General features: G+C 42.0%; 1 protein-coding gene across 2 annotated transcripts in view; it reads right to left on the bottom strand.

The window, feature by feature from the left end:
* LOC125414547 (disintegrin and metalloproteinase domain-containing protein 5-like) overlaps positions 1–12,140 on the bottom strand; it is a 48,111-nt gene that overhangs the window by 23,840 nt on the left and 12,131 nt on the right. For both annotated transcript variants that reach the window (XM_048456626.3, XM_048456627.3), the window contains exons 11-14: positions 10,760–10,896; positions 8,878–9,064; positions 7,133–7,228; positions 2,745–2,940 (exon numbers count right to left, since the gene is read on the bottom strand). In XM_048456626.3, coding sequence (XP_048312583.2) covers positions 2,745–2,940; positions 7,133–7,228; positions 8,878–9,064; positions 10,760–10,896 — 616 coding nt within the window. The remainder of the gene's footprint in view (positions 1–2,744; positions 2,941–7,132; positions 7,229–8,877; positions 9,065–10,759; positions 10,897–12,140) is intronic.

The raw sequence follows: 12,140 nt of genomic DNA, 5'->3' as shown, positions 1-12,140 counted from the left end.
TTTGTAGTTTTTCAGACCTTACCTTTCCAAAGGCAATTACAATAAATTGGAGTAGGTATAATAATCATTTTCAGCCAGCAGATTGCAGCCACATGGCTGAGAGATGCTGGCAGCAGTGAACAGCATGTAGTGCTTACTTAGGTACTGAAAAACATGGCTTATTTAACAAATTAAGAGCAGTTATTAAGGCGATCAAATAATTCTGAGAATTGGGAACCAGGATAAAGAGAAAACCCTAAGTTTTCTGTCGGTGAGAGTTGTGGATGGTGTGAGCCGTGGGGATCACAGTCAGTTGTGTGTGGGCCAGCATGTAATGCGCTGAGCAGAAGTGTGTGGGTCGCAAACCAGGGAGTGCTGAGCAGCAGCCTGATGCATCTGAGTACCGGCTGCAGCCATGGGTGGGAAAGTCAGTGCCCACTGTGCCATGCAGCTGGCAAACCCATTCCCAAAAGGGTGAACTGATCCCCACTTTTGGGCACCAGATGATCATGGAAGTTACAAAATAATTCCACACTAGTTCAGAATTACGTATAATAAAGGGTTATTTATTTAAGGGTAGACTTACAGATCCCAGTCCTTCGCACAAACGGCAAACAGAAACCAGATCTAGCAGCCAGAAATGAGTGAGCCCATATTTTACAGCTACATTCATAATATAAGAGACCATGCCCAAGTGGGCTGGTAACTTAAAGGCTATTGGCTGAAGGAGCTCCCACAGCAATAGGCAAAGCAACCCTGTGAGATCAGAGGTAGATTTTTTACGTTCCAAGAGGGGACAGGTTAGTAACATGAAGTCCCACTTTTAAATTTGGCCTTTTCAGGGGTCTCAGAACCGAGATGTAGAGCAAATAAAGCAGCAATACGGACACCTGCTATGATGTCAGGTATCTGGTATGGGAAGCAGGTAGAGATGAGCTGAGATGGTGACCACCTCCAACACACACACCCCAAAAACAATTGCTATTACTGAAATGTCTAATTCAGTTCAAAGCCTCAGAAGTCAATAAAACAAGCTCTGGGTGAAAGCAGTAGGTCTGCAGATACATTCTCCCACATGAAGCTGAAACACATTGGAGCCTAGGCAGGTCCACGTGTGCATAGCCTGGGCTGAGGTTACAAGAACAAAAAACATACTGAAGAGTTAGACACCAGTATAAATTCCATAATTAAACATTAATTCATGGGCTAGGCAATGGTGGCATGTACTTTTAATCCCAATACTCGGGAGGCTGAGGCAAGCAGATCTCTGAGTTCGAGGCCAGCCTGGTCTACAGAGTGAATTCCAGGACAGCCAGTGTACACAGAGAAAACCTTTCTTGAAAAACCAAATAATATTAATAACATTATTATCATCATCATTATCATTAATGGGAGCTGTCACGTAGATGCCAATCAAAAGAAAGTTCAGAGAGGATTCCCTATCCAATTACTTTTCCTCTTATTCTGTAAGTTCCACTTACTGAACTGTTTATCCTAGCTGTTGTTTATGACGCTTGGCCCTACATTTAACATTTTAAAAGCATACTCAAAATCTCAGGAAGGGGCTGGAGAGGTGACTCAGCAGCTAAAAGCTCTGACTACTCTTGCAGAAGACCCAAATTCAGTTCTTGGCTCCCCTGTGGAGGCTCACAACTGCCTGCAACTTCAGTTCCAGGGGATCCTACATCCTCATCTTATCTCTGTAGGCACTGCACACTCAGGGTACAGATAAAGACTCAGGCACTCACAAAATAAAAAAGCATCAATCTTTTTTTTTTTAAAAAAAAAAAAAGGTTTTTTGGTTTTTGTTTTGTTTCGTCTTGGGCATAAATATAGATGGCATCAGGGTGTTGAGAGCATTGAATGACGCTGAATGCAAACCACAGCAACACACTTCTGCCTGAGTTCTGCTAAAAGCCTTCACTGATGCAAATCACAGCAACACACGTTACCCTGAGCTCCACTAAAAAGTATTCCCAAGATGTCTTATCACGTTTCCACAAAAAAAAAGTCAGTGATGCTCTTGGCTGGGAGATGATTCAGACAGTAATGGACTTCTCTCACACATCTGAGGCCTAGAGTGTGGGTCTCTGGAACCCACATAAAAATCTGGGCATGCAATTCCAGTTATGGTAAAACGGAAAAGGAGAAACAGACAGATCCATGGCCAACCAAGCTGGCCTCTGTGACCGGGTCCCAGGTCACTCTTTCTCTCACCTCCCCCCATATTTTGGCCAGAGACAAATACTTTGGGGGAGCATGTTGATTTTTCTAAGTCATGCCTTTATTGTCTCTTGTCTAAAGGGACAATTCAGAATGAAAGTCCTTGTTCTCAGCTAACGTGAACTTGATCCATTCAGACACTATTTTTCCATGCAGCGAGTGACCCAATACTCAAGTAAGGAACGGAGTTGTCAACTGTCAGAGGCCCCCTTGCTCATCAACAAGTTCTTGAAGCCCCCGACTCTGCTCTACTGGAAACCAAGCTTCCTTTAAAACTTAAACTAAACCCTGTGACTACGAATACAATATAATATTGTGGAACCTGTGTTTCTGCTTGTACATTCTTTCTCTCACAAGCAGGAAGTCAATGTAAGTTCAGGGATCCTTTCTGCTGTCTCTTAGACATAAGAAAATGAGTCTCCTTTCAAATTAATGATTACCAAGCAAGACTTTGGCCAGTAATAGATGACATACTTTTGTCCTATAGAACTGAACATTGGTGTTGGGATAATCAGATTTTAGAGGAGCATTATGGCCCTTACCTTTTCCAAGCAGGTTGATACATTGCTTGTCAGTAGTCTTGCACAATCCATGGTAGCAGAAGGCTTGACCCGAGTCACAATACTCCCCATCACGTAAGTATGTGTCGTGCACACAGTAAGAAAAGCTCCCATTACAAAACTCGGGAAAGTCACATTCGCCGGTTGATTTTCTACACAGTGTATTGATTGGTTTTAGCTAGAAGAGAACATAAAAAATTATTTCCAGGAATGTTCTCTCTCTCTCTCTCTCTCTCTCTCTCTCTCTCTCTCTCTCTCTCTCTCTATCAAATTTCGGTTCCCATTTTTTTTAATTGCCAAGATCCAAAAGAAAAATCTCACTGGGCAATGATGGTGCATGTCTTTAATCCCAGTATTCAGGAGGCAGAGGCAGGCGGGTCTCTGTGACTATGAGGGCAGCCTGGTCTACAGAACAAGTTCCAGGAGAGCCAGGGCTACAGAGAGAAACCCTGTCTTGAAACACCACAAACAAAACAAAACAAAACTTTGAATACTCGTGAGTGAAACTTGTGTTAAAATCCCATTACCAAAGGCCTCCCATAAGACAAGATAGCAGAGGACCCAGGTCAACCTGAATGTATCTATCAAAAAATATTTCCGTAGCTGCAGTGGAGGGGGGATGTGAGTTATACCCATCCCAGGCTCAGGAAGATTTGTTCCTACACCTCTGAGCATGTGTGGACATGGTTGGTTCAATCAAAAGTTCCCTTCAGGTATAGCATGGGCAATTAATTCGATTATCTTATTATTATCTTTTTTTTTGGTTTTTAAGACAGGGTGTCTCTGTGTAACAGGACATACTAGCTCTTGTAGACCAGGATGGCCTCAAACTCACAGAGATCTGCCTGCCTCTGCCTCCCAAGTGCTGGGATTAAAGGCGTGTGCCACAACTGCCTGGCTGTTGTATCCATTTTTAAAGGATTTATTTATTTTACGATTTTATGTGTATGCTATTTTTCCTGTATGTACATATGTGCACCATGTGCCTCTCTGGTGCCTTCAGAGTGCAGAAGAGACATTAGGATCCCTGAGGCTGGAGTTACACATAGTTGTAAGCCACCATGTGGGTGCTGGGAATCAAACTTGAATCTTCTGCGTACGGAGCCAGTGCTCTTGACCAGTGAGTCATCACTCCAGCCTAAAGAGGTGATTTCTAATCAAGGAAAACTCAATATGCACACAAGACAGAAACAAAGTTGATTTTTCTAGACTATTTCATCGTATCTGGTTTTGTTTGTTTGTTTTGTTTTGTTTTGTTTTGTAATGCCTAAAAGGAAATGGTAAAGTGAGTTAGAATCTGAGAGGGACAGCAGAGAATTCTAAAATTTAAACTTTTAAAAATTCTCAGATGAAAAGTACACTGGATAGGAACAGTAAAGCTGAAGGCATGGCAGTGGAAGTCATTACAAATGAAACAGAAAGTCAGTTTTTTAAAAGTTGGCAGAGCATCAGCCACCCATGAGATGTTTTCCCATGCCCAATGGCATGTGTGTGACATTCTCAAAGGAGATCACAAAGACATAAAGACTGAAGCAAATGCTTGACAACAAAGCAGCTGAATGTTCCCCAAATATAATAAAAGCTAAGTTCAACAAACCCCGAGCAGAAGACACATAAAGAAAACCATACTGATACACACATCAACAAATTGCTCAAAACCAATGACAAAGATAAACCTTCAGGTGGAAGGTAGAACACATTATGTGCAGTATAGCAAAAAGTAAGAATAATCTCAGCACAAGCAAGAAAATAGAATAGCAACAACTTGAATGTGTGGCAAATAAAAATGTTATATTTCAATATAGCAAGAGAAAAAATGGTTTCAAATGAATAAAGATGGAGCGGATGGGAAGTGGCTGAGTCAGTCAAGAACTTGTCCAGCAAGCTTGCTGATCTGAGTTTTCATCCCAGCACCCACATAAAAGTCTGGAATTAGCAGCCTATGTTTGTAACCCCTGCTCTGGGGAAGTAGAGACCTGTGGAGCTCCTTGACCAGCCAATCTAATGAGAACAACGGGGCACAGGTTAAGAAAATAAGACAGAGAGAAATCAAGGAAGATCCTGCCAGCCTCTGGCCACACCCACAGACACATAACCTATGTCACATAAACATGGTCTTCAACAAAAAGCAAGCAAATAAAGCCTGCTTTAGACTTTCAAAATCTGAAACCCTCTGTGACCCAAAAACCTAATCAACACACACATGCACATACACTATACCCATGTACCACACACACACTTGCATGTACAGTCATGTACATACATACTCCAAGTTGGAAGCAAGGCAAACAAATACTCAAATGTTATATTTGAATAAACCTATTAATCTAAATGCAGCTATATAATAAGCAGCCAGCCAGGCTACATAAAAAGTAAGATCCTACTGAATGCTACTTAAAAGGGATTGTTCATATAAAGAGAGTTTGAAATAAAACACTATGAAAGTAAAATAATAACGCCCAATGTACTATGCTAATATATAATGCTAGCTTTAATGATAAAAAATTGGAAGTGATGATATCAAGAAAGGCAGATTTAAGAATAAGGGATATTGTTATATATGAGAATTATTTTGAAATTATTAAGAGAGCTGTTCTCAATACATTACAATGATAACAACGACAATGCAATAATAACAAGTGTGAACATTGATGCAGCAAGTAACAGAACATCAAAACATGTGAAATAAATGCTGAAAATCTGCAATAAAAGTAGGCAAATCCACAACTGATAGTTATTTCAAGGACTGATGTAGTAAGAGTATGATAAATGGGCCGGGTGGTAGTGGTGCATGCCTTTAATCCCAGCACTTGGGAGGCAGAGGCAGGTGGATCTCTGTGAGTTTGAGGCCAGCCTGTTCTACAAGAGCTAGTTCCAGGACAGGCTCCAAAGCCACAGAGAACCCTGTCTTGAAAAACAAACAAACAATTTTAACAATACAAAAGACTTATCCTTTGTTGCCCCAAATGAGAATGTTTATCGCGTTCATAATGGTTCATAATGGTAGCGCTGTTGAGGACAAGGCATAACTTATATACACAGAGCATCAGAGAGCACTTACTATACTCTCTCCAGCATCCCAAAGGAGATGCTGCTAGTCTCTGTGTGGAGGCAGAACCGACCTCTGTGAGTTCCAGAGTTGGTCTGACAAGACCCAGATCCCTGTCTTTCCGTTCATACCTGATGGCATTGTTTTTGTATCTGGGTGCTCTAGGGTTGGATGCATACGTACTATCAACTTTATACCCTCTTGAAGAATTGTCTCCTTAGTATCATATAACTACCTTCTTGTCTTATAAGAAAGGTTTGTAGGGTTTTTTATGGGAAGGGGAGATTATAGATGTTTGTTTTACTTAAAGCCACAGTATGTGGGACTATCTTCCGCTGCCTCAGCCAGTAGTCGCTGGAGCAGGAGCCGGGAGCAGGAGCCGGGAGCAGGAGCCGAGAGCAGGAGCCGGGAGCAGGAGCCAGGACCAAGCGCCGGAACTAAGAGAGCCTGATCCGGATCTGTGTCTCTTTTTAAAAGAGAAATATACCACGCCCCAGTGGGCTGGTATTTCAGCGACTATTGGCTGAGGCAGCGGAAGATACTCCCACAACACCAGTAGTCTGGAACCTGGACCCAATGGGGTCTTCCATATCGATCACTAAGAAGAAAATGCCCTACAGTCAGAACTGATGGAGGTAGTTTCTCAATTGAGGTTCCCTCCTTTCAGATTAACTCCAGTTTGTGTCAAGTTTGAATAAAACTAGCCAACACTGTGTGTGTGTGTGCATGTGTGTATGTGTGTGTGTGTGCATGTGTGTGTGTGTGTGCGCGCGTTACTGTTCCTCTAGGCAACCATGACTAATACAATCTCACACTCAGTGAATTACAAGAGCACCACTGCCTCAATCTTTGAGTTTCTGCTGTTTCCTTTGCCCAGTATTATTTTCTTAGGATGTAAACATGAACGGAGCTCTCTTTAAATAGTTTCCACACTGAGGAAGAGGATAACTGCCACATTAGCTGCGTGCAGTCGAGCAAAGGCCGTTCCCAGACGACAGTAAAACGACTTCAGGGGGCACAAGGAACCCATCTAACTTCTTGCCCTCACATAAGCTACACACAGAAAATATACATGAGAAAACCTGGCAGAGCCTCACGTGATCAGACAGACACGTTGGCCGCCATAGAGAAAACTTCAAAAAACCAAGTTAGGAAAGAAGGAACATGAAAAATGATACCCACGAGAGCAGAGTAAGTGACAGATTACTGAATGGAGTCCAAGTGTGGAATGGATACAGAGTATCATCAGCTAAGAGAGATACTGATGCTTTCCTCTCTTTGAACTATGTATTTTATTTCAAAAAAAGTAGTTTCCTCTTACCGTGCAATCTTGCTTACAACACTCTCCAGAGCCACATATGGCTTTGGGCTTTAATCGGCATGACATAGGGTCACAGCATGCTCGGTGTGTACAGTTCTGCAAGGAAATGAAAGCCTTACTCAGCTCTGTCTGGCCATGCAGCATCAAAGCAAGCTGTGCACCCGACCCTGAAAATCATACAGTTTTTCTTACCTTTATAGTTTCAATAAATACATTCTCCTGGAAATAATCAGCTGCAAACTGTGTTCTGGTCACTGTTATCCAAGCTGCTGCATTGCTGTGCTACCTTCTAATCAGCTTCATCTCTGAGACCCTACTGTTGCTGAGCTCCCACCACCAATGTTTCACATTTACCCACCAAGCGCTCTGGCTTCCTGCCTCTGGGCACAAGCTACCTAGGAAGTACTCTGCTTTGCCTTGTGACTGGTTCCTGGTACAGCGGACAAGCAACGGTAGGGTCTCAGAGATGAAGCTGATTTGAAGATAGCACAGTTAGGCAGCAGACTATGGAGTCCAAAGTTGTTTATTAGCCAAAATGGCAGGTATTTTTAGCAGTGGTGGAAGTCACTGAGAGACCCCTGCTCACCTTGTAGGTGGCATCATAGACAAGTAGATCCTTATGGTGCTCTGTAATCCGACTGAGCCTCTGGACTCTACAGAATTTCGACAGCTGCTCCGTAGTCTCTGGCTGTCTTGGGTGAGCTGCTCATATGATTGTGTGCATGTGTGTATGCGCATGCATATGTATACATGTGTGTTTAACTGTTATGGAGGGGGCTATTTCCTACTTGAGTTCTGTGTTTACATCATTTCTACTCCCCTCTTTCTCCCTAACTCCTCTAGCGTGCTTTCCAACTGCAGCTTAAATTCATGACTTCTTCTATAATTACTATTATCACAGCTAAATGGATATACAACCTTTGGGAGTCCATTTTGTGTTGTTTATATAGAATGTGTGTAGGGATGGCCAGTTTGGACTGGCTAGCCTTTGAGGGTGTAGATAAGACTACTACAGACAACTGATCAAATACAGAGAATGAGTGAACGTGGGGTTCAAGCCTGGCTGATATGTCTGCAGAGTAACTCCTACGCCTAAGGCACAGGGAGCACTGTGAAAGAGATGACAGAAAGTTTGTAAGAACAGGAGGACCCGGATGCTGCTAGCATCTTCTAGACCTCACAGAGATGCTATCCCATGGTATAACTTTCATATGCACTACTTCTTCTAACATGTGACCGAGCCTGTTAAGCTTCCTCTATTGTTTTTCATCTGTAGTTTATTTTGATCTGATTTTCATACTTTCTAGCTTCTCTAAGTGATGGCAGGTTTTATTTTGGAATATTTTAATTAAGAACACTTGTCCCTAGAATAATGTTCTCGGAATATTAAACAGCAACGCACCGTACCATCTTATTACACACAGTCTATCTCCTGCCTTTTACTGTCTTATTAGTGTTCGCAAAAAACAGATGGTGCTGACAGTTTAAAACAGTTTAATCATCATTTTTTTTCAGCTGGCACAGGCAATAAACACTGTCACAAGGCACCACTTATAGGCAGTGACCATTCAAAGATCTAATATGCTAACTCCCAAAAGGAAAATTAGGAGACTGGAGATTTTAGCTTCACAAAAGAAAAAAAAAAATAATCGACTTCAAATCTATTTAACTAAGAGAGAAAGTTTTTTCTGCTTTTCTTACACATAAGAAACTGAGATGATTTCAGTAAAAAAGGAACCACCAACCTTCAACGTGCCACAGTCACACTGTTCTTTCCCCTCCAACACGCCATTGCCACATATCCGTCTCGGCCTGCGTTTAGCTTTTCTCTCCATAGGCCAGTCCTGGAGACATCCAAGGTCTTTGCCCATCAACAACTGTTTAAAGTCATCCAAGCTACAGGTACTGAAACTCTTCATGCCCCCAAAATATCTAGAACATAACAGTGTCATGGTCAAAGCTTCTGCCATGTACTCCAATTCCCATAATGCCGTGTTTTGACAAGGATTTCAAGAGTGGCCGCCATCCTTCACAAAAAACATTAAGTGCACTTTTGAACACAGTGATTGGACTGCTAAGATGTTTTCTCAGACTTCTTTCTGTCTACCAAGAAAAAGTAAAAACTAATGATACCATTTTAAAAAATTGTCACATACTGTACTTATGTAGAACCTGGTGCAGGTGGCCCCTCAGTACATGCCAGATACTGATCCAGGGATCCTTCCTGACTTCTGCTACCTGGACAGCAGCATCATAGACACTAAAGTCTCTTATCTGTGTATGCATGTTATCATTCTGCTTCTTCTCACCAAGTATATGTGAAAATTCATAAAATAAGGTGAGAAGAAGTTTGCAAAGCTGAGATGCGAGTAAACAGAAACCCAAGACCTAAAGGACCACGTAGGGCCTGGACATTTTCTATCTGCCTGCCCTCCAATCAGTGACATGGGATTTGTGGCTTTATAACTACAGAACCTGATAGAAAAAGATAGATCAGGGAGGCTCCCTCCTCCCCAAGATCAGACAGAAAACAAGAAAGTGGGTACCACCAGCCAGAGAAAGCAATTAAAGCATTTCTTACCTACTGTGAAAGAAATAGAAAGTATTGTAGTTATTGCATGACACTATCTCAAAAGTGGCGGGGGGAGGGGGACCCTACAGAGAGATCCAGAAAGCCTGCTGTGTATGTAAACAAAGGAGATGGAGCAGGTGTCAAAGGGACCCCTGGGCTCTCATGCTCACTGCCGCAGTTTTTACAAATACCACAATATGGGATCAACCCACATGCTTGTCACAAAATGGGGAGAGAAATCAAATGTCTGTCTTTGCAGCTATTCAGCCATAAAAAAGTACATAGCCCCCTCATTAGCCACAATGTGGGTGGGTTTAGAGTACATTCAGTTAGGTGAGAGGATCCAGGGACATGAAGAAAAATGTCACAACAAAAATAGAATTTAAAATTTTGAAAAATAGGACTTAAATTTTTGAGCCTACATAAGTTGGCAGTGGGATAGTGCCTGCCAGATGCCATGGAGAGCAGGGAGAAGAAAACAGAGAGAGAAGTCTGCCCTGGTGAAAGAAATAAGGTCTGCCTTTCCGGCATGACAGGGTGATTAGAGCTAGTGTTAAGGCATTATGTATCTCAAAACCATTAGGACCACGAGGACCACTTTGAGACCGTGTCACAAAACAATTAGGACAGCTTTTAATGTCATCACAGAAAAGAAACAAAGTGTAAAGCTAAGAGGAGGCTCAACATTCAGAGTTGATCAATGCATGATAGACTCACGAATCAAAATTTCATAATGAACATCAGGGTGCTGCAGCAGCGTTATATATCAAAAAAGAGCAAAATAAACACTGAGAGAAAAGAGAGGTGCAGGTGGGGGCTATCAAGACATATAACACAGTGAGTGGGGTTTAAATCCACATGTTCACTAAGGAAAACAGCATAACAGCTCCTCAAAATGTGTGTATTACATATAGCATACGTAATATATAGTGTATATATATACATATATATATGTGTGTGTCTGTATAATCAATACTTTAATTCAGTTAACAGAAACTGAAAGCCAGTTGAAAGCAAGAGGAGATGTGTGTGCTTAGTAAGGAAGGTTGTCTTACATTGCTTTGGGCGTCATTAGGCAAACATCTCCTGTACAGTGACAGGTGTCGGTGTTGTCGTACGTGAGGCCCATGCCGAGGCTCAGCAGCTGTGCGACAATGACACTGTATGACTCTAACGATAAACCTTTGGGATACTGAACATGAACAGAAGGGAAGGAGTTAGCAAAGCAACGCTGACTGCAAGGAAAATCGATTTATTAACACATTCACGACACCTCCGTGGATGCAACTGTAGTAGCGATATAAATGTTTTGATGAAAATCGATTTATTAATATGTTTGAGACAACTCCATGTCTGTAACTGCAGTAGTTATATAAATGTTTTGATGAAAATTGATTTATTAACACATTCAAGACACTTCCATGGATGCAGCTGTAGTAGTGATATAAATGTCCTGCTAATGGGTTCATTAAACATGGGTGGATCCGTAGAGGAAGTTTTACTTCCGAGTACTATTATTACTATTATTATTGTTAAATGACAGCAACACAAGCTGCCTTAGTAAGGTTGACACATGAACACCGCCTCATTTTTAAGCCTTCTTTGATGTAACTTTGACACAATGCCTTTAATCTTCTAGTCAATAATCAAATCTGCATTCATCAACGGGTCCCAGTAACTCAGATTTCCCAGTATTAATGCCCGCTATGATGTCCTTCTGTTGTGGAGAGGAAGCTAGTTTTGACCTCTTCTGACTCATCCAATACAGTAGGGGGATGGGGAATCATTCATGAATAGCTCGTGTAAATAATGCCTTTGTGGAGTCTCTATCTTGACCATATTAAGGAAAACAGTGGCTTTGTGGGGAGTGGGGACTTTTGGAGAGACCTCCATGCTTGAGGTTGGAAACGTGTTTCCTGCAGCGTGAGAGCTGCCAGGCCCCTGAGCTGGGATTCTGAAAGCAACAACAGCCTCAGACAATGTTTTTTGCCCACAAGCTAATTGTAAAAAACAAAATGGACAGTCTCACATACGCTTTTCAAGTGACCACTATGACATCATCTAAAGTATCACATTTGTTTAAATGTTCTCAGTTTAATCATAAATTTTTATGGATCTGCTAGCGGTGGTGTGTCTAGTTTGTACCTCTGAGGACAGAATAAAGGGTGGTCGAGTTGAATATCAATCAACAAAAGATGTCCGTGTTTAGGCTGTGAATATCATAAACAGAGCTTGCCCACTAGTTGATACAAGGAAGGGATTCCTGCCCCCACCATTTCCTTCAATGTACAGCACTGAAAATCTAGCAGGAGCAATGAGTCAAGAGAGAGAACAGCCATGCAAGAAAAAAGGAAAAGGAAGTCACTGTGGTCTGCAAAAGGCATTCCCTCCTGCCCAGAGAGCCTGCGGATTCTCTGACGTGGTGTTCGGACACAC

This window comes from Myodes glareolus, chromosome 23, assembly GCF_982192425.1.
Source record: "Myodes glareolus chromosome 23, mMyoGla1.1, whole genome shotgun sequence".
NCBI classification, from domain to species: domain Eukaryota; kingdom Metazoa; phylum Chordata; class Mammalia; order Rodentia; family Cricetidae; genus Myodes; species Myodes glareolus.
This window is presented reverse-complemented; position numbering and strand designations above follow the sequence as displayed.